Source organism: Python bivittatus, unplaced genomic scaffold (assembly GCF_059951505.1).
Source record: "Python bivittatus isolate LINGU-HERP-01145 unplaced genomic scaffold, Pbiv_v1 ctg000980_np1212, whole genome shotgun sequence".
Taxonomy (NCBI): Eukaryota; Metazoa; Chordata; class Lepidosauria; order Squamata; family Pythonidae; genus Python; species Python bivittatus.
In genome coordinates this window covers 47,007,253-47,030,765 of record NW_028277125.1, presented here as the reverse complement: position 1 = coordinate 47,030,765, position 23,513 = coordinate 47,007,253, and the positions used below count along the sequence as shown (strand labels likewise).

The 23,513-nt window shown below is 37.8% G+C and overlaps 1 protein-coding gene across 2 annotated transcripts; it reads right to left on the bottom strand.

The window, feature by feature from the left end:
- Positions 1-1,803: 1,803 nt before the first annotated feature.
- On the bottom strand, positions 1,804-22,046 carry TAF5 (TATA-box binding protein associated factor 5). Of its 2 annotated transcripts, XM_025163431.2 has the most exons (12): positions 21,433-22,046; positions 17,853-18,087; positions 14,992-15,307; positions 12,737-12,900; positions 12,250-12,385; positions 11,537-11,608; positions 10,018-10,138; positions 8,537-8,666; positions 6,310-6,474; positions 5,890-6,067; positions 4,162-4,339; positions 1,804-2,906 (listed from the first exon to the last, which is right to left on the bottom strand). In XM_025163431.2, the coding sequence occupies exons 1-12, from the start codon at positions 21,998-22,000 to the stop codon at positions 2,689-2,691; spliced, it is 2,481 nt and encodes an 826-aa protein (XP_025019199.1). In that variant the 5' UTR covers positions 22,001-22,046; the 3' UTR covers positions 1,804-2,688. The 2 variants fall into 2 exon arrangements, with proteins under 2 accessions (XP_025019199.1, XP_007423302.1); XM_007423240.3 differs by lacking the exon at positions 11,537-11,608 and having other exon boundaries at positions 21,433-22,045.
- Positions 22,047-23,513: the final 1,467 nt, after the last annotated feature.

Genomic DNA, 23,513 nt, shown 5'->3' with positions numbered 1-23,513 from the left:
CCATAGTAGGTGGCATAACTAACCAACCTTGGCTATCCTAGAAAGCTAAGCAGGTTCAAACTTGGTTAGTACTATTATTAAGGTTTTTATCCTATTATCTATCTGTTTGTCAACTCAAAGTAGCAAACATGGCTAATACTCCTGCCTCCTATTTTCCCCACAACAACTACCCTAAGAAGTGGGTTGAGCTGAGAGAGAGCAACTGGCCCAAAGTCACCCAGCCAGCTTTCATGCCTGAAGGAGGCCTAGAACTCACAGTCTCCTGGTTTCTAGGGTAGCACCTTAGCTACTACACCAAACTGGCTCTACTTGTATAAAAGACCATTAGAAAAGGTCAGAGCTGTAGACTTGGCAATTGAAGAACATCCTGGAAGATGGAAATAACGAACCACATTTATATTGTTGCCAGTAAAACTACATGGAGAGTCCACTACTTAAACACAATTTGAAGGATTTTTTTAGAATATAAAGGAGATAGTCTTTTCCTACTACTTATTCCTGCATCAAGCACTTTAAAAGTATATTGCACACAAGTGTTAGCTTTTAATCCCTAGTGAACATGTCTTCTCTTTTATTGGGTACCATCAGTCATAATTCAGTTTTTAAAAAATTTAAAATGCTCAAAAATTGATGACTTGAAGATTTATGCCTACTGCCTATTCCCTCTACTAAATCATAGTTCAGTGTTATATGTGAATCAGACCTAATTCTAACTGTACTCTGTCTGATGTTCTATGTGAATATCCTTTTCATTATCCTAACCATCTGGAATGTAGATGCAAGAATATAGTTTACTCTGCAGTCTTGGTTTGTTTTAGGGGAACAAGTTAACTAATCACAGCAAACATTCTTCAAAAGCGTAAAGCTTCTGTAAAACAAGGAATCTGTTCACAGGTGCATATTTTTGTTTCAATTCAGCGATAAGTGCCAGCATCATATAATCCTGGAAACGTTAGCAGAATGTTTCCACAAATTACATTATCTGAGAACTATTTCACTGTTTTATAATTTCTTTGTAACTACAGGCAGTCCTTGGTTAACAACCACTAATTCAGCAACCGAATTTGCGACAGTGCTGAACAAGTGGTACTTACGACTGGTTCTCAAAGTTCCGGCCATCGCACCACCCCCGCAGTCACATGATCAGTGTGGGCACTTGGCAACCAGTTCACACAACAGTTGCAGCATCCCGCAGTCATGTGATCGCCATTGACAACCTTCCCTGCTGGCTTCCCACAAGCAAAGTCAATGGGGAAGCCAGCAGCAAAGGTTGCAAGTCACTCCAACCACTTTTTCTCCTGAGGAGCCCTGCTACAGAGTATGAGTTCTTAGGGTCACAGCACCTCACAGTCCACACACACTCGTGCAGCACCACAGCACCCCTCCCCCGGCCTGCACGCATTCACTGCAGCACCCCCCCACCTCACTCCTAGTATTCACCCGCCTTCCGGCATGCTTGCAAGCTGCCTAGCACTAGCAACTTTGAGCAGGATTTCCCACTGATTTTGCTTGTGGGAAGCCAGCAGGAAGTTGCAAGTTGCAGTCACATGATCTCCTCACTTAACGACCCACAATTTTTGCTTAATGACAGCAACAGGAGCTGCCAGAATTGCAGTCACTAAGCGATCCGGTCATGTGACATCACGCTTTACGATTGCATTGCTTAGTGACAGAAATTTCAGTCCAATTACCATCTTTAAGCAAGGACTACCCGTACTCTATCATTGCATTAAGATATGTTACAGTTATACTAAGGTAACTTCTTATAGAACCATGTAAAGATAACTCATTTAGATGGTAAGATATATACAGAATTTTTATTATAAAGATATAAAACTGTATAAAATACAAAATCACAATTATTTAAAAAATACATACTGGATCCATACTGCTTGATTTCAACACTCAATGTATAACTGATATATTTCAATGAAAGCATAAACCAAGAATTATTATGAAAAAAATTTAAAGCCAGCTATTTTTCTCTGACTCACATTTGAATAATCGTATTTCTGTGACAATAGTTTTTATTTCTGTAGAACAATATTCAGAATTCTTAGAGAAGCCAGTTTCTCTGTTAAAAGTGTTAAGTAGCATTTATAAAGTCCATCTTCTAAAATGCTACTTATTTTAGTAATTCCCAATACCTATGCAGTTATATAATGTGATCTTTTAAGCTCTGGGGTACTTAAGTCAAAGAATCATTCTGGCTTCCTTGCTACATAAATGCAGCACACTGCTCTGTACATTCTACTCTCCCAACTTTTTTGAACAAGTTTTACAATAAATATTTGTATATGTATCATACAACCTATGACAATGTTGGGAAAGATGTCCCAGGGACCATACGGGAAAGGGAAAAAATGATTGACTAGAAGCCAGAAGGACTACTTCCTAGACATGGTACACAAACTAGGTGCCTACAGTATCTATACTACCCTTGCACCTGGCATCAGTTAATTCCTTCCTTCTGATTTCAGTGGAAAAGACTATACAAATTGAAAGGGGGGGGTGGAGAAAAGCAGAAATGCCACTCTTCTTTCTGCCTTGCTATACTTACAGTTTGCACTCTTTGTACCAGTAGAATTTCAGTTCATTTGTTCAATATATTAATGGCAGTATTCAGTAATGTGAAGATCTAAGCTTACTTTGTAAGACTTGCATAATCAAGCCACCTATTTTTGTGTTTTACTGAGGACTATAAGCCCCAGCAGCAAGAAGTAAATTTCTTCGGGTAAAGTGGAGATGTATAACAGGGGTTGATTTGGTCATATATGTGCCCAACAGCAAGTCCTGTGAACTTTCAGGAAGGTTTATGTGTCCAGTGGCTGTTGTAAAATCATCTGTTTCTAAGTCCTCAAAAGCTTTCACAGCATCCCAGAGTCTAACTGTGTTGTCCATTGAACCTTGGAAAAAACACATGAAGAATGTCAAAAATAGCTATTGCAATTACCAGTTCATAGTATCAGTGAATTCTATACACATTCACTATAGTCAACTTGTCAAACTTAGTTTAGCATTCTTTGAAAAACAAACATTATTTATCATTGCTAAATGCAAAAGCAACGTTATGTATTGATTCAGAAAACGAGAGTGCTGAATATCCCTGTTAATGCTTGGACCAGGAAAAATTATGTTGGAGGTTGAAGAGCCTTTCACTTGGACCTGAAGAATGAACATATCCAAAGTTTCAAAGTATTGTGGTGGTGGCTTCTGTAATAAACCTTTTACCACTCCTAATTATTTTTCCAGCTTTATCTGTCTCACACAGAAAGGCATTAATACTACAGTGAGATTTAACACCTTTTCCTCAAGGGTGTTGGAAGGGAGGTTTAGTAACATCATATATGTGAAGCATCTCTGTCCATGTTGGACGAAGCTATCGACTGTTTCACACATCTTACCACACTTAGTGCTCTGAGTTAACATTTGCTCTCCCTGCCAAATGTACAAGTTGGTGTGCAATGGAGTTTGTGTACTTTATAATCGTCACTTTGTTTATTGTTTGTATTTTATGTGTGTTTTCTTTTGGTCTTAGACTGTATATTCAACTAAATTAACTAGGAGTGTTTAATATACCATGAATTTATGAAGAATTTATAAAAGGGGCCATGTTTGGAAGATACTTTATCAAAGTTTCTTTAAAATGAAAAATAATTGAAGTCACCAGAAACATTCAAGCAAAACTTCTATTCTAGCAATAGCAGAAGTCCTGTTCTCATAGCTTTCTAAAAATGTAGTTATTACGACCCTTGTAAGCGCCATGTATATAACACTGTCATGTAAAACAATTTTACCTGCCCAGTAGTGCTGATAGAAAAATGTCTGAATTAAAAGGAGTATACTACAGGTTGCAACTTCATTTCATGAAGCCCACTTGATTAAATTATCTAAAAAAAATTCTGATCTGTAAATGAAAACAATTGTACAAAGACAATCCTAACAAACCAGTTTCATAATTGCACAAAAGTTCCCTTCCAAAGGCTCACTGCTACCTAACAAATTTATTGTAGCCTCCTGGATGAATGAGACCATTTACAATACTAATGTAACTATTTCTGCAGTTGCTTCTCATCTTTAGAAGTGAGGTGGAACACACAATAGAGAATGACCATATTCTAGTTGATAACATTATTTTTCTAATAAATTTTTGAATCATACCTGAAGCTAAGATTTCTCCATCTCTACTGAATTTGAGTGCATAGATGGTGTCTGAGTGTCCTTTTAACTCTCCTACCATTAAACCATGGCCGATATCCCACAGAAGCACTCTTCCATCAGTTGCTCCAGTTGCCAAGAATCTTCCATTAGGAGAAAACGCTAATGAATGAACTGGTCCCTAGATAAACAAAACAAATTGTAGACTGAAAATAATTTGTAATGTTCACACTTAAACATACTTAGTTATCACATACTAAACCTGTTAACCATTCCCATACAGTTGCATGTCTTTGTTGCAACAATTGGAATTTTTCATCTACAATCACGATCAGATCAATAATAGTTTCCAATCTCCAACACAATCCAGAAATAGTTGGGTAAAGTACATTTAATTTTCTAATTCCTAATTATCTGTTTCAGCCCAGAATCCAAATAATGAATTTAAGTATAACCAGAAGAATGTTTGATTTTAGTTTTTTAATTGCAAACAGTAATGAATCATAACTGCAAGCTCTATATACGGTAAAGTAGTTCTCTCCCACTAGCATTGGGTAACAGGCTGGAAACCATCACTTTTGGGCAGAAGGTAGAGTTTCCCCCGTCTCTTGATTTGGTCTGGCATCAGGCTATTTGCTTGTCCCTCTGTGAAAACTGGCTTTCATACATTTCTGTCATGAGGGACCTCAAAAGCATCCCTTCATGAAAGGGACGTGCAGATAGTCTCTGAAGGAGACTGGCTTATAGACAGACTGGGCATAAGCAATGTCAATTTGCATACATTATAAGTAGCACTGCTATTTAACCTGTTCCTGGAAACAAACTGGCAACTGATACATCGTCATATCACTGCTGCTATAGCTGTCTCACAAGCATATAGATTGTCACATTCTACATTACTTAAACATTTCTAAGTAGTCTTCAAGGCCAGTCTCGAGTACAGGTGCATTGTAGTAGTCCAACTTTGAAGTGATAAGGGCATGAGTGACTATTGCTAAGGCCTCCCACTTTAGAAAAGGTCACAGTTGGTGCACCGGTTAGAGCAAGGTGCCACAGACTCTACTTGCTGTTCTTACTAGAAATGTTTAACATTTCACTAGAAAGCTTCCTAATAGGCAGAATTCTCATTGTATTTGCTCTCAGCTTAGCCATAACAGGGAGTTGGCTTGATAGGTACAGACATGGTAAACCATAAAGTACCTTGTTTTGGGCTTAGCATGATGTGCCAATCAAACCATTGTAGTTTTTAAAATCAGGGTCAGTTATGTTCAGTAAACCATGGCTTGGTGGAATATGTGAACCTGTTTTATTATGAGGAAACAACTTCTGTTTGACTAATTTTTAAGTGAAAAGTTCTAGGAGAACATGTTAGAGGAGGCCTACTGGATTAAATTAAGGATTCTTGTAAGAGTAAATTGTGGCTCACTTGCAAACCCCATCATGTTTCCCCTAAAAACTGCATTTACAAGTTACAACTTGAATATGAGAGTGTCTGTCAGTCTGTCAGATTTTGAGGCCTCTTTAGTGCAAAAAGACTGTGGGCAGCTTACAATATTTAAGAGTACACAATTTAAAAGAAACATGACCACCCAGAGAAAACCACATAAATAACATCCAGAAAAAAACTGAGAATTAAAGAGAATTCCAGAATGTGATGGGTGGGAGCCATACACATCTGTTAGATTAGTTGTAAAATCGAATAATTTCCATATGAGTTTGACATTAATCTACCTTATGTCCTGTGAAGATTCTTACACAATTTCCATTAAGTACATCCCAAAGCCTCACAGTTCTGTCTGCTGAGCCTGTAGCAATGTAGTTGGAGTTTGGGTGAAAACGCGTACATGTGACATCTGCAAGATGACCAGCAAAGATCCGCAAAGGCTGATAGTGATCTGTAGCCCACAAACTTTAATCCAGTAGAAAGAACATTTCATAAAGGGGAAAGAAGAGATTGTATTAAAAAAATGAAATACTGCCTCCTTTGTCTCTTATAAATATAAACAGAAGTATTTTTAATAAATTATCATATAACTCTATAGTACAAGACACATTCTAAGCTATAGCAGCAACTAACATAAAAGATTTCCTTAGCTCAAAATAAACAGTTCTGGGATTGTATCTAGATGAGAAACCTGTGCTGATTCTTACCGAGCTATTCTGTCATGACCACCAGATACAAAGTAATATCCATACGGAGAGAATTGTGTGTCCCATACAGGATAGTTGTGTCCTTTGTATCCCACCAAACAAGAAAAAGTTAGAAGACTCCACAATCTGATAGTGCCATCCTCTGAAGATGATAGCAAATAGTTCCTGACAAAACAAGCAAAAACAAAAATCTTAATCCTAAACGTTTATCACAAAATACATCTAGCCACCCAAAGACCATCCTGCAATATCAGGCTGAGGGGTTGTGAACAGGGGATTTTCCAATTCAGTTTTAAGCACTACATTCATTAGAAAATTATATAATGTTTTGCTGACTCACTTTAAATAATTTCATACATCCCCCCCCCCCATTTACAGATAAGCTGTTTTGTGTAGTATAACATACTTTGGTGTTTAATAGAATTCTCTTCACCCTGGTTTTTGAAAAATGTTACTTCCTTTTCATGATGTCCCTATGTAGATCTTAACTTTACACTTATGGCATATAGAATACTAAACCATTTTGATCCATGAAATAGAGTGAGTCTGAAATCATGCAAATAGGTCCAGTTCAACTAATACAGCTAGATTATGTTTTAGAAATATTAAACTAAGTTTTTTTATAACTTGTGAGCTACATCTGCATTACCCAGTATCTGTTAATGCAAGCCTACCTCCTACTATAATGCAAGATGTGTTGTTTATTATACAATATATAAGTTCTTATGTTCAGAGGCTGTAGCAAGAAGTGAACAGATACTAGGTGAACACCAACTTAGCAGCACTGATTAACATGCACTTTTATGCAATTGCGGTATCATTTCCACTGTAATATTTTATTATTATACAAAGCCTAGCCAAAAGATAGGGCTTTCAAATAAGTAGTGGAGATATAATCAATTCAAGAATGTTTTAACAGCTCAATATGGACCTCATGTTTGGCTATGTAAGAAACCCAAGATGTTATAATATTTGATGGAATCAATGTTTGAAATTAAACCCACATCCTTTCTGTATCAAAAATTAAACAATATTTTAAAGTTGACAATAAAGACCATTTATGGTTCATGGATTAAAGAACTGAAATATCTGATAATGGGACATCAATGGTTGCAGGTCTTAAAAAATGTTAAATTTGCTTCAGTGGATTTAAAATTAAAAGTGATTTCATTTCAAGTTTATTGGACACTCCAAAGAATGTATTCAAAACAACAGATGTCAGTTTTTCTCTGTTGGCGATATAAAACTTTTGAAGGATCACTGGCTCATATGATTTGGTTCTGTGAATCACTGACATCTTTTTAGAAATATGTGAATGTACATAAGTAGATTTATGGGAAATATTTTAGTGTTAAAGATGTTAATTTTAGGATAAATTAAATTATTTTTGAGGAGTTATGGTTGTATCAGGCCTGGGGAATTGCTAAGAGAATTATTTTAAGAAATGGGAAAAACATTAATATTCCTAATAATAAGGATTGGATTCAAGAGATGTGTGACTTATCCTATTTTGAAAAGGCAATGTTATCTACTAAGCAAAAAAATTACAATTTTTTTTTTTGTGGCAAAGATTTTATGATACTTTGTAATATTAGAGAAATATTATTCTTTTTCCTTAAGTGGATTTAGAAATCTGTTTGACATTTGATTAATATGTGACATATTGTTTCCCCGTTTTTTATTTGTGTTGTATTATTTATTTAATTTTGTTAACTTGGGTAGCTATATTTTTTGTTTTTTTACATTTTTCTGATTTTTTTTATATTTTATATTTTTTCTATTTCTTTCTGTAAAACTTGTTAAATAACAAATTTTAATAAATTTAAATATTAAAAAAGAGAGAAGAAAAAAATGATTATTAATAGTGGTTTTGAATTCCCGCTTATTAGTTGGGATTTCTTTTAATTCTCCATATAGTTGTCCATAGGTTCAGTGAGTTATGAATTCAAAGTGTCAATTTGGCAGATCTCAGATTATAGGCTTTAAATGATTTATACAAAATATGTCTAAATACTAGATGCTTCTGCTCATGTATAAAATCCACAAAATATGCTTGCATAAAATCTTGTCTGCTTTAACAGATACCCCTTCCCCCATAGCATTTACTGTAATACTTCAGTGAAATGGTATTAATGTTCACTGTAATACTAAGTAAAACTGGTATTAATATTCAATACTGTTTTAAGAGATCGCCTTAAATTAAAGATTAAAAGAACTACTATCTTACCTATCAGGGCTAAAGCTAGCACCATAGACAGGCCCACTATGACCATATAAAATCTTCAATTCACTAGCTGTTTTTTCATCCATGATTCTTTCTAAAACATCATCAGATTCTTTATCTATGAGACTGAGATCTGAAAGGGAAAAAAAAAATCCTAAATTTCATATTCAGTATAAACTAGTAGTACATGTACTTATTATTTCCTACCAAAAGACAATAGGTTAAAAAAATTGCTACAAATACAGCAATTCAATACCTGTGAAATATTTAAGCCTTTAATTTAAGACATCCTCAATTAAAGCAAGTATATGTAGAATACTTTGGGTGACCTATTGATAGTTAATAGGCCTGCACAGATTTCATTTATGTTCTTTGCTTTTTGCAAAAACACAGTATTAGTGATGTGCAAAACTCAATGATTCAGGAATTGAATCTTCCTGAGAATTTGGGAACATTCTATTACTCCCCAGGACCATGACAAATAGAGCATGCATTTCAAGAGCCGGTTCGTGGAAGTATATCCTTTGAAGCAGAAGAGGTTCAGTGCGTCCCAAATATGGTGTTCCAGATTAAATAAGCCTGTTTCAGATCCTTATCATCCCCAAGATAGGGTTTTTACTGTTTGTGCGCTGCCCAGGGTTGTTGCTACAATGGAGGATATATAAATCTTATAAAATAAAATAAAATAAAATAAAATATAAATTTCAAACCATGTCTGGTTCAAAATATTGTACTTGCTTCCAGAAAAAATGAAACTACCCAAAGAATATCATGGTTCTGAAGGAATGTTGGCATGGTTGGGAGGGAGAAGGAAACATTCCCAATGTTCTTTACAATGTTCCAGTACAAAATCAGTGAGTCTTGGACTTTTTGGCGGGGGGGTGTCTTCGAGTCAGCGTTGACTCCTAGTGTCTGCATTGACAAGTCCCTGTAGTTTTCTTGGCAAGATTGCAGAAGTGGTTTGCCATTGCCTCCTTCCTAGGCTGAGAGAGAGTGACTGGCCCAAGGTCACCCAGCTGGTTTCATGCCTAAGGCAGGACTAGAACTCACAGTCTCCTGATTTTCAGCCTGGTGCCTTAATCACTACACGAACCTGGTCTCTTTGTTCATCTGTACACAATACTTTAAGGCTGCATCTGCAAACAGGATGCATATTATGATATTCAAAAAATGTAATAATTGGTTCACTAAATATGGTACCTTGGTTCACTAAATATGATTCACCAAATATAGTTTTTCCAATATATATATTTATACACAAATACATTTTGCAAAGGTATTAATCAGTGGGTCTTAAACAACATTAAAGGGTTGTTAAGCAATTAAAGAAATATGAATGCTTAAATTGCAAAGAAATTATTTTGGTCATTATTTTAGTATTTGTCCCTTTAGCTTAGTACTGCTATTCCAACAAAATGATTTCATGAGAAACCTCTCTCCAAACAGCTATTGTGAAAATTGAAATGAGAGTTTATTTTTATTACCTGTGGCTGATTTCACACTGCGAAGCTTTTTGGGTGTCACAGACCATACCCTGACAGTGGAATCAGCAAAGCCTCCGACAATCATGCTAGAATCATCTGTAACATCCACAGCTGTAAGGCCCTATTTGCATGAACCACAATTAAGCACTTTTATTTTAAATACAAAGTTAAAGCACAATGCCAGATTGCAAGCCACCAATAAACCATCATTTATCAGTGGCCTATGGAAATGGATATTATATTACAAAACATTAGAAATACTTTCCTTTCTAGCAAATGTTGACAAGTCTCAGACTTTTAGCAAGAGCCAGATTTTTAGTTGGCCTTCATAATGCTTTCTGCTTTTTTTTTTTTTCTTTTCATAATATGGCTTTCTGATTTATCTGGGCAAGCACAAAGGTCTTGTGGGGGGGAGTAGTTTTCACAGTAAATCAGGATTAAGATATGTAGTGTACCCATCCTAGTCCTGCTGGACCCCTCAATGGTCTTTGATGTCATCAACCATGGTACCCTGGATTAACTGCTGGGGCTGGGGGCCAGAAGCATTATTTTACAGTGGTTGCATTCCTGCTTCAATAGGTAGTTCCCGTCAGTGGTCACTGGGAAGAAGAGGTCGGCCCAGTGGGTTGCTACAGGTTGATCCACTATCCCCACTGTTTATATTTACATGATGTCATTCAGAGAGGTCATCAAGAGGTTTGCAATGCAATATGCTGACAATAATTCATTTTATACTGGCCCACCAGGAGATGTTGCTGAAGTCTTGTCTCAGTGCCTGGAGGCTGTGAGGGTCTGGATGGGAGGAACATGCTAAAGTTGTACAAGCAAGATTGAGTTACTGTTACCCTATCATCATCCTTTGTTGGCTTTAGAGTCGTCACTTGAAGGGTGGAGGCTGTGACCATTAATGCCTTCACTAAGCTCTGAGTATGTCAGCTGTGGCCCTACCTTGGGGCAAGAGGACTTGGCTATAGTGACACATGCTTTTATCAACACCCAACTGGACTTCTATAATGCAGTCTACATGGGGTTGCCTTTGAAGATTACCAGGAGGCTCTAGTTGGTTCAAAATGCAACAGTCCACTTATTAGTGGTCTCTTGTTATTTTGAGCAAGTTAATACCTATTTTGTGGGCCCTGCCTGGTTGCCAATAGTTTTCAGGGCACAATTCAAAGTGCTAGTGTTCACTTATATAGCCTATATGGCTTGACAGCAAGGTATCTTCATGACTGTCTGCTTCAACCATTCAACTATTTGAAATGAGCCGCCTGGGAGAAATTGCTAGTTTTGCCCCGTTATCATGACATGAGGGAGAGCTGAGGCCAGAAGCCACTGCTTTTTGGTCATGGCTCCAACACTTTGGAAAAGTGACTTTGGCCTCTGAAAAGTGGTTAAAGCTGAGCTTTTCAGAAGGCTTTGGAAGTGAGATTGTTGCCACTGTATTAACAGTTTCAGTTTAATATTTAATGTGGTGTGCATTGTTATTTTTATCAGTAATATAGTGTTGTTTCTGTCATACCTTGGATGTTTTAATTTTTACAGTATGTTTTCTCTCCCTGTAAGCCACCAGGAATCTTGAAAGATTTGACAGCTATATATATTCAAAAAAGAAATAAATAAGACAAAAGTTACAAGCTTCATTTAATCTGGGTGGCTTCAAAATCTAGTGAGAAGAGAAAGTTTAACAATGCAGTCTTTATTCATTTATTACTGGGGCGAAGGTAAAGAAGCAGTGCAAGGTCCTCTCCCTTCCATCATACAATATGATATATAGGCCTCCAGATACACAGCTATTGCAGAAGCCCTATTTATGTGTTTTCAAAAGGACTGCAAGAGGGGCCTCCCAAGTTAAAATACAAATGGGGCCACCTGGACTAAAACACAAAAAAGGCATGAGGCTTTGGTCCATATTATATGATGGAAGTGGGAGGGGCTCGTGCTGCTTTCTCACCTTGTAAATGTCTCCAGAAATAAACAAACAAAGATCATACCATTAATCGTTATCTTCACACTAGGTTTTGAAGCCACTCAGAAGAAGGCTTGGACTGGTGTCCACAAATAAAGTTTGAACTTTTTGATATTTAATGTTTTTTATTTGGAAGACCTTGAAAAACTATTTTTGTTCTTCAGCAGTAATTTATACGTCTTTTGAATTCTCTCTGCAGTCACCAATTCAAGCCTTCATGCAAGGCTATGCTGTGATCTGATTCATTGTCAATTCCCCACACTAACCTGGTATGCATTAAGAAATGTGTAGAAGCAAATAGAAGGCAAACAATCTGGACCAAGCCGAACACGCTTAGTGGCTTCCTTCATATTCATTATTTTATCCAGCTTATCAGAATCCTTTAGCTCAGGAAGAGGGATTCTACATAAAGAAGAATATGCTTCAAAACACACATAAACATTTTCAACCTTATTGAGCAGATGCCAATCCTTAAGCAGATATCAAAACTTCATCACCCTCTACCTGGAGAATGGTAAACCTTTGCATTCTAGTATAGACTAGATGGTGACTCGCATAATTTATAGTTTCTCAATTCCCTTCCCTGCTTGAATATCTCTTTCCGCAGAAAGCTAGTTATCACAGTGGTGGAAATGGAGGAACATTCAAGCATGTGAGAGCTGCCACCTGCAGTTTGAAATGTCACACTTAAGTAGGAACGGCACCTAAGCAATATGAAAGAAAGTTAAGAGAAGTTCTATGTTTCAACATTACCTATTCTGAGGAGGAGCATTTGGATCCTGCTTTTTACTTTTTGATCCCATGCTATCCTTTTTTGGCTTCTTTTTCTTCGGTTTGCCCTCCTCATTCTCTCCCTCTTCATCTTCATCATCCAAAGGCAACTCAATTTCTGGTTCTTTTAATAAGCCAAAAAATACCTGTTAGTCAAAAGGAGAAAGTACAAATAACAAATAATTCCTTAGCATTTCTCCTTTGTGTATTGGAAAAGAGAGATTATGCATGTCCATGTTGTAAGTTATCTCTAAACCCAAGTCACAATCCAGAGATCTACTTTAAGGATGAAACCAAGAACTTAAAACATACCAAAAAGAATTTTTAGTTTCTATTTCTTTAAACAGCACCTCTCTCCTGTCATATCTCAAAAAGTAGTAAGAACCTCAAACACTTTGCTGGATGCTGAAAGGAAGTTACGTTGATAGCCATAATTCAGACTCTAAACTTGTGCATTCTGACTGTGCTGACATAACCCAGAATTGTGGGTTGGGGAAGATTTATCTAAGTAACAACTAGATTAAGGGGGCCAAATAAAGAATTTTTTACATGTAGTACTGCTTTCTAAAGCTTCTGGTCTTATTTCAGTGCAACTAAGGCTGAACATCTGATTTCTTATATTAAGATGATACAATTAATTTGCTTTTTAAACACCAGTGAACAAAACACAGAAAGCAATGGCCAAATGGACATTTACTGGCGAACCACTATCACATTCAGGATTTGGAAATCAAAACTCAAATATATGGAGCTAGATTCAGCAAGTTACTTAATCTCTGCCTGGACCCACAGCTCCTGCTTGAATAGCAGATGGCAGCCATGATTAGGGGGCTTCTACACAAATTCCTCTTATGTGCCCATTGTGCCTATTTCTGGACCAGGAGGCTGTGCTCAGTCATTCATAACTCAGTCATTTCCCAGTTGGGTTATTGCAATCAACTTTACATGGGGCTGTCCTTGAAAAACACTTGGAAGCTTCAACTGGTCTAGAATGCAGAAGCATGCAGAGTTTTGGGTACACCAAGGTTTGCCTGGATTACACTGCGGTGACACAAACTGCACTGGTTCCCTATATGTTTCCAGGTGCAATTCAAGGTGGTGGTTATCACCTTTAAAGTCCTGGGTGTCACAGAATCAGGTTACCTGCAGGACTGCCTATCTCCGAGGATCTCTACTTATCCCACCAACAGATCAACAAGGTGGATGTGTTCCAGGTTTCCTTTATTAAATACAATAATGTCATCTTGCAAAATTGAGGCATTGTGCTTTCTCTGTCGCAGCACATGCCCTATGAAACAGCCTTCCCCCTGAGATCTGAAGGGCCCCAACACTCTTGGCCTTCTGGAAGGCCATGAAGACATGGCTTTTCCCCAGGTACAGGGCTGGGATATTAGATGAGCCCAATATGTGTGTGGTTTCTGTTTGTTATACATTGCCTCAATTGTTGTATTATGATTATTTTATTTCTGCTTTATGCTTGGTCGAGATAGATTTTTTGTTGTTGTTGATTGTTGTTAGCCACCCAGAGTTCATATATAAGATGGGAAGCCATATAAATCTTTCAAATAAATAAATAAATAAATCTAAGTATACTCTATCCAAAATCAGCCACTGAGCTGCTTCAGATGAATATCTTGGTTTAAGTATATCTCTCTATCGCGCTGTCTCTCTCCCTGCTCACTCCTTGCTTTATATATGGTGTGAATAACTTGCAGCACTTGCCTTAAGTTCAAAAAGCCTCTGCTGTCGATCAATTCAATATTCTTTCATTAAGAATCTGTACCTTCCCATCTAGAATGGGGAGTGGGGGGAGAAAAGGGGGTATCAGAAAAGAAATGTACCTATATTTTGACTCTGCTTCTATTTATTATTTACATGCAACCTCCTCAGATTACCCTTAAGAGTCAAAATAGAAAAAGTGTTACCTCCTTGTATATATGAACCAAATTTAAACAAAAGGAAATCAGCTGTTAGCTTGTTTCCACTTCCCGACCAAAAACTGATATTAACTTAAAACTATTGTTTTGAAGCTGGTTTGTTCTCAAACTGGAAATTATTATTTTCCAATTTGAACAAAATAGGAAATTCTTGTTAACTGGAGCATAATAATATAGGCTAATATTTCAAGCAGCCCGCTATACCAACTGCAGGGTCATAAATGAAAATAATTTCACATTCAGGTTTTTTTTATCCCCATACAATGCTGTCCATGAAGTTACGTTTATCTCATTTCATACCTTTGCTTTATTTGCTTCTCGTTTTGCTTCTCCGGCTAAACTTCCCACCATAGCATCAATCTGTTGTTTACTACGAGGCATTCCATCAAAGATATCAATGTAAAGGTGTTCTTGAACAATGTTCCAGATCTGATTATTCTGTTTTTCCTGAAGATGTCTCTTAAGAAGCTGGTAAGAATCACGGGAAATACGCAACACAAACTTGCTTGTTCGGAAATCCAGCATAGTCTCATTTCCCCTCATGTGCTCTTTTTTGGTTAAACCTGACAGGACACGTAAGTCATCTTGGTAATAACACTCTTGGTCCCCATGAAACCTAGAAAAAGATTAGGGATATATTAGAGATGGTAGGGACCTAATCATCACGTTGATTGATGTAATCCTCAGATCTTGAAACAGTTGTAAAATTATATCATAAATAGCTGTATAAAAAAACTATGGCACAGAAATATAACTGAGATGTATGGAAAGTGGTATGGAAAATAACCGATATTCCTTTGTTAGCAGCAGCTCTTAGCAGCAGCACATGTAACCAAAATGGGTAATAACTGGCAATATCTAAGTTCCTATGCAAAACATTTAGGATATCATATCCAGAAGTATGTAACATTTTTCCAACCAAATCACAGGTGATTTTTCTTTCCCCCATTCCACTCCTACCCTTCCAAAAACCAAGGGAGAAATGCTGCCCTTGAAGACCATCCAGAAGCTACAGCTGGTCCAGAATGCAGCAGTGTGGGAAATGATAGAGCACCATGTTATGTGCACATGACCTTGATGCTTCATGAGCTGCACTTATTACCAGTTGGCTTCTGGGTGCAATTCAAGGTCCTGATTATCACCTTTAAAGCTCTTCATGGCATAGGGCCTAGCTGAAGGACTATTCATCTCCAGTTGTCTCTGCCAACCTGTAATAATTAAGGAGGGTGGGTACTCTCTGGGTCCTGTCAATAAACAGTGTCATTTTACAGGATCCAGAAGTGGACCTATTCTGTTGTCATCTGAAATGTTATTCCCCCAAGAAATTTGTGCAGCTCTCACCCTTATGATGTTTAGGAAATTACTGAAGACCTAGTTGCTTTGGTGACAGGGTGATTAAGGAACCCCCTTTAGTTATAGTTGCTTCAATGTTGGTGTTTTGTTTTTCTGGTCGGTTATGATTTTTTATATATATATTGTCTTTTTTTATTTCTAACCTGTTCAGAGTTTCTATGGAGTTGGACAGCCTCAAAATCTGATAAGTAAATAATAGGTGTATACTCGAACAGAAAACAATAGTTTTAACATTTCATTGATAAAATCCAGCTTTGCAGAGAAACAATAACACTATACAATGGTCCAGGCCAGAACATTTCAGTAGTAAAAATTTACATAGACAAAATATAATTATTTTATCTAGATTCTAAGCACCTCAGAATAAAATTTCTTTGACATATACATATACACAGACAAAACAAAGCATTATATTTTATATATATACACTGATGCACATAACCAAAACTCCCTGAACAAAAAAATTACATAGTAAATTACTAGGTAACCGGGAATGTCTTTATTATTATGCGTCAATTGTAATTGTAATCTTTATTGTCATTGTACTTCTCGTACAACGAAATTAAATGCCACCCCAGTGCAGCTTTAAAAATATAAAAACCATAAAACACATAAAACACAACCTTCACATTCCATTCATCATTGCACAACCCGATGCTGCATTAATACTGCACTATACGGTAGAGTTCAGTATAGTTACAGCTCTAAAATAAAAGCTATTCTTCAGCCTATTCGTCCTTGTTTTCATTATCCTGTACCGTCTGCCAGATGGTAATAGTTCAAAAAAAGAATGTCCCGGCTGGGATGGATCCTTAAGAATGTTTTGGGCTTTCTTAAGGCAGTGGGAACTATAAAGTTCTTCCAAAGAGGGGAGAGGGCAACCAATGATCCTCTGGGCAGTGGCGGTAACCCTCTGGAGCGCTTTCCTATCTGCCACTGTGCAGTTAGCAAACCATACACAGGTACAGTAAGTTAAAATGCTCTCTATAGTACAGCAGTAGAAGGTCATCAGCAGTTTTTCATTCAGTTGTTGTTTCCTGAGAAGTCTCAGGTAGTATAATCTCTGCTGGGCCCTCTTAACCAAGGCTGCAATATGAGCGCCCCAGGTCAGGTCCTCCTTTATGGTAACACCCAGAAACTTAAAACTGGCCACCCGCTCCACTCGGTCTCCATTGATAACCAGGAGCTGGACATCTAACCTATTCCTTCTATAGTCCACTATAAGCTCCTTGGTCTTGTTGATATTAAGAGCCAAATTATTGTCTCCGCACCACGAAAGCAGCCAGTCCACCTCATCCCGGTAGGCAGACTCATCTCCTTTGGAGATAAGCCCCACCACTGTTGTATCATCTGCAAATTTAATGATAATATTGCTGAAGTGAGTGGGGGTACAGTCATACGTATAAAGAGTGTAAAGTAAGGGACTCAACACGCAGCCCTGTGGTGAACCAGTGATGAGAGTAAGAGGAGATATAATTGCCTAATCTAACCCTCTGGGAGTGGCCAAACAGGAAGTCAAAGTTTTCTAAAGAAATTGTATCCATTTACTAAACCCAATCATCCACTTTTGAAGGAATATCTATTAACCTTTCTCTCCCAAGAGGGATAATTAGTAAAATTTCTACCTTTTCAAAATGTTTCAAATGTATTTTTTTTCTACTCTAGATGTATCTCAAAGCAAATGCTATAGATTTTTGTTCCCAGTTCACCATGCTTCAAACCATGCCTGTTTACGGTAATTACAATTGTAGGTTTATATGCCTATTAGTGAAACATGCTTATGGATATTAAATAAACAAAATTATTACTTTTCAAAGAAGGATTTTGCTTCATTTTCATGTCCATTGTAGACTAGTTCCAAATACATGTGTACAAACAGAGGATAAAAAAGTTGTGATAATTCAGCTCTATGACAATCTAGAGCACATTCAATAAAGTGTTTCAATCCACTGTAGTATTCTTCATAAAGTGCTGGATCTCCCTGTTGATTATAAGCAGATAGCACTGCACTCACATCTGGCTGATCTTCGACAAGAACTCCAACTACAAAATTAAAATATGTAGGAAAATTAATGTTTGCATTCTTGTGCAAGTCCTAAACCCTGTAAATTCCTTGAGACACAATCTCCCATTTTACTCCAAATCCAACATACATTGACTGTGAAATCTGATTATTAACTAGCAACATTCAACAGATGACTATCAAGAGTGTTTTGACCCAATTTTATCAACTAAATGTTTGTGTTAAGAACAGCTGCATTAGCTATTCCCCAAATAAATACAGATTTGTTTCCCAAATGCATCTTCTCTCTTTAAATTCCAGCCTTTCAAAATTGTTTTGAATTTAAAAATAGATTACAAATTAACTACAATAAACCAAATATAGAGAATTAAGGCAAACTATGAAGACAGACTGAGAAATATTTGTAGCATGAGATGATCAAAGAAAAGGAAACACTAGTACAGTGGTACTACTTATGAACTTAATCTGTTCCGTGACTCTGATTGCAAGTCGAGTTGGTCACAAGTTGAAGTACCGTATTTTTCCGACTATAAGACGATACTTTTTTCTAAAATCCTTACCCTAAAAACTGAAGGGCGTCTTATTCAAGGAAGTCAGCCGAGAATCGCGCAGTTCCAAACTGCCCATACTTTGTTTCTGTAGAGAGGCTTCCTCCTATTGCTAGCCTCCAATCAGGAGTGAAATAGCTTGTCTCCCAAACAGACTTCCTCCAATCACGAGCCTGATGTAACTGACATCAGCTGATGCTGAACAAACCAATTGGAGGAAGGCTGTTTGCAGAGACAAGCTATCTGCAGTTTCACTCGTGCTTGAATGTAATCAGTTAAGCAAAAGAGCCTGGAAATAGAGCTGCAGAGAGACGGTTTGGACCTCCTCCCACCGAGTGTATCAGGTCAATGTTAACTAATTACTAAATAAAAATGTGTTCTGCACTATCTTTAAAATATTGATTTTTTAATTTTGGGCTGGAAAAGTGGGGGTCGTCTTGTACATGGGGGCGTCTTATTGTCGGAAAAATGCGGTAAATTTTCCCATAAGGTTCAATGTAATTACTGTTAATTCGTTCCGGCGTCCGCAGACCACGCGTCAGGGGCGGAAAAAACGGCCACTGACCACGTGGCATGGGAGGAAAAATGGCCGCGGACCACGTGGCACGGGCGGAAAATGGCCGCGGACCACGTGGCATGGGCGGAAAAATGGCCACGGACCATGTGGAACGGGTGGAAAATGGCTCATAAGTCAAGGCGAATTCGTAAGTAGAGGTAAATTTTTGGGGCCGGAGCTGATCGTATCTTGAAAATTTCGTAAGTAGGGGCGTTCATAAGTAGAGGTACCACTGTATAGTATTATTAAACTTCATTGTCATTACTGCCAATACATTTCAGCAAGGGCTTTTTCTTTCTTTCCAGTTCAACAGAATGTTGGAAAAAATATATACAGTAAAGAGGATCAGGATTCTGCCTCTCCATAAAATAATTTTCTGAAAACTTAACTTTCTCCAATGCATCCCTATGGACGAGGCAATTGGGCAACATCTTAGAATGTAGCTAACTTTCCCATTCTCCCTCTAAGACCCTTCCCTCTTTTTTTATTTATAATTATTAGGATTTTTTTCATACAATAAAAGACAAATCAAAAGAAAAAAAGGAAAGGAAATTAAAAAGTACAAGAAAGGAAAAGGAAAGAAAAAATTAAAGTTAAGAAAGCTAAGAAATTTTAGGTACTAATTCATACAATGATGCAAAGGATTTTAAAGATTAATATTGTAAAGAAACCAGAATTGGGATTTATGGACAATGAATTAGAAAAGACTCATAGTAGACTGATTTTGTATATGGTAACTGCAGCAAGTTTATTGTATGCACAACAACGGAAGAATAATGAAATTCCCACAGTGGAGGAATGGACTGTGAAAATGTCAGAATTTGCAGAAATGGCAAAACTGACCTGCTTGGTCAGAGAAAAAAACAACAAAAACTTTTCTAAAAAACTGGAAACCTTATACTGTATGGACTTTTTGCTGAAAAAAGAAAGAAATGAATTGATGATTCATGGATTTGAAAATTAAGAAAAATGTGGATTAAATGAGGGGGTGATGGGGCTTGTATAAAATTTAAGAGGGAGGAAGGACAATAAAATTGTAATTATCTGTTAAAAAGAAGGTTGGAAGTCATTTCTAAGACCCCTCCCTCTTTATTCTGTCATGTGACCAAAAGCGGAGCTTTTTAAGGGATTGCCTTACAAGTTTTGGGTCCTCTCCCCAACTTGTTGCTTTCTTGTATGTTTGTTGTTTACTTTGGATGAGAAGCAAATTGTGTCCTCCTATCTCAGATCTTTTAAAGGATTAGATTACCACATGCAGTTACAATAGACCAGGACATAATTTCTGATTCAAAGTTTGTATTTCTAATATTTAGCTTTTGGAAATAAGTGTTAGCAATTAACGTTATCCATGGGAAGGAGGGTCAAAAAAGTCAAGACATTGATCACAACTATGCAATCAAATTCCCACCCTTTTTTATTTCTGGGCAATGTCTGCATATGTACAAAGGTGCAGAGCTATGATTGCGTGGGTTATGAAATTATGAAAGCGACAACTCTACTCCTTTTCTATGTGTATCATGACACTGCACAGAAATACAAAAGGGTGCTTTTTTGTTGTTGTTTCATTAAAGCCTCCAATCCTGTGGATGACTTTGCATAGCCCTATTAGAGAACACCAATACCTTTCTTATTGTAAAAAGTTCTGGAGAAGACAAAGATAAATATGTATTCTATTCTATAGTCAGAAAATGTTTTGCTTGCCTGTTCGTTTTTGTCACTGGCACCCTAACCGCATAATGTTATTTAATACTACTTTTTGGATCTTTGTATGGTATCTCCCAATATTTAACTATAAAAACATAACAAAAGTTCTCCCAGCCAGTACTGATTTTGTAGTTTTAAACATGCAACTTAAAACCACACTGGGGTGCACTGTTATGGTATATTGATGTATTGTTTTTAGCAAGACACATTCCTCACTTTCCACTGTTAAAACACTCCACTGTGGTTTTAAATTGCATATTTAAAACTACAAAATTTACAGTGGAAACTAAGGAATGTGTCTCGCTTAACAGAATAAATAAATGTACCATAACAGCTTTCTGGTACTTCAAAACGAAAAGATCATTAACACACATAATTCTTCAATGTTTACTTGTAAATAATGCTACTATATTCGCACTAAATTTAGAAGGACAGTGCTGAACTGATGTTCCCCGAAATGAACAACTGTATGTTTTATATCCTTTCTCACGAGCGCAGGACAAAATTAGTACAGGTGGCTGTGCGAACACTTACTATTACGGTCTCGTACATCTCACCTTTCCCAGGAGGGCCCAGGGGCGCGGCGGGAGGTGTCGTGATAGCGGCTGGAGAGATCGTAGCTCCAGTCTGGCCAAAAGTGACAGAACTGAGCAGCACGTCCCCAGCTCCGGGGGCCAAGATCCCGACACTGGGATCCTGTCCTTCCCCGCCATGAGCTCCCGGGACTCCGGGCGCTGAGGGATTCGGATCGCCCGGGACGTCGTCGACGAGGACACGGGCTTCCCTACGGAGGATCTCCTCAGATTCGCGGAGATTGCTGCGTCGCAAGAACTGCAGTACCGCTAGCAGCGTCTGCCGGTCGTGAGGTAGTTGGGAGGCGGCCGGCGTCGGGCTGGAAGCCACCGAGCCCTTCGAGTCAACTCCTCCGGCGAGCGGCTCCCCATCCGCAAGGAGGGCGGCGGCGACCGAGGAGGCAGGCGGAGGGGGGACAGTTGTAGCACCTGCTGCTGCCGCCGAGATCGGGGACTGGGAGAGAGGAGCGGGCGGAGCGGGCGGCGGCGCTCCTGCGTCAGGATCGGGCTTCACTGCTACTGTCTCCGTCGGCTCCTCCGGCAAAGCGGCCATGTTGGCGCGCCCAATGGCTTGACCTCCCCCTCTGGTGTCCCGCGTGTTTGCGACAGTCCGGGCATACCCGCCCCGCGTGAAGCTAAAAGCCTCTCGGAAGAGGCTTCCCGTTGCTTTACGACAGTTCCGCTTTATGGAAATGACGGGAAAGGAGAGCTCTTTCACTGATCAGGAGCTTGGTTAAAAGCGCCTGCAGAAGCTTGCGCATGTGCGGTTAGATCGTCGCATTTTCTGAAAGGCGCAGGGTTGCCCTTTTAAAGCTTTTCTGAAATCAGAAAGCTTTTCCTCCCTCATTTGCCTATAGCTTACATAGAACGAAGCCCGATTATTTATCATTGCATATTTACACGCTAGAAAGTACGTTGGGTATATTGTTTAGTATGTCAAATCTCGGGCAGAGCTCATTTCTCCAAAAGTAATATTTTAATACTACAGTAAGTAGAAAAAAGTTAAATTGTATAGTAGCTTACATTACTGTTGCATAGAATATAGTAGTTACCCGGATTCTGGAGTGTCTTATTTATTCCCTTCTCCATTCATTGAGCACATAGGTTTTATTATTAACGCTAAACAATAATACGGGTAAAAACACAGAGCTTTACTTTTCACAAAGAGTTATATGTAAACCTGTAATGCATGCAAGTATGCATACAGCAGAGATATGCAGCAATCCCTGAAATCCATAAATATGGGTCCCAAAGACCTTCAAAAGTTCTTACCAACCTATCTGTTCAAACCTATTTAACTTATTTGATATTTAAGTTTACTTTTCAAAGGAAAAGTCATTAAATGAAGAAAAAGCTATTCAATATGTTAAATTATTTAAAATTTATTTTTGACTAAGTGTATATCTAAATGAACTCAAACCAAATCTAGCTTTTGTTTCAGTCTCCCCCATTAGATATAGGGCGCAGCCCGCAGCACATTACAGTACTGAAAGATCCGTGGCCTCCAGTAACCCACTCCTAGAACTAAATCCTACCTATATATTTGGATGTCCCAGAGGTAAGTTTTGGGACAGGGGGAACATTTATTGGAATGGCAAATAATTTCTGTGCTGTTGCAAAGAAAATTGTATGGATGAGGTGGATTCAATGGGAGTCAAGCCCGACTCGAAGTCTAGTCTAAAGATACATCAACAGAAGCAGCAAAGATCAGCGTTATTTTAACTAGTTGGTATTTAACTAGCATTTCAATGCAACAGAATAGCATAGCTATGAATGCAATTGATCAGATATTTTATTCATTTTTGTCCCTGCCTCACTCAAGTTTTTACACGTCGTGCATGCAAATGTACCTTAGTTGTTACATTTTCACCAATACTGTTATTAAAATACAGTAAACAAAGACATAGCCAGTGTTGTGAATATTTTGATACGTTTTAATATTGAAAATTAATATTCGTCCCGGTCTTTACATCCAGTATCGTGCACATAAAAACATTCACTTTCTCATCAACCAAAGAGGAGCAAACTAACTCAATTTCCCAGAACACAGCGCGAATATGTAAATT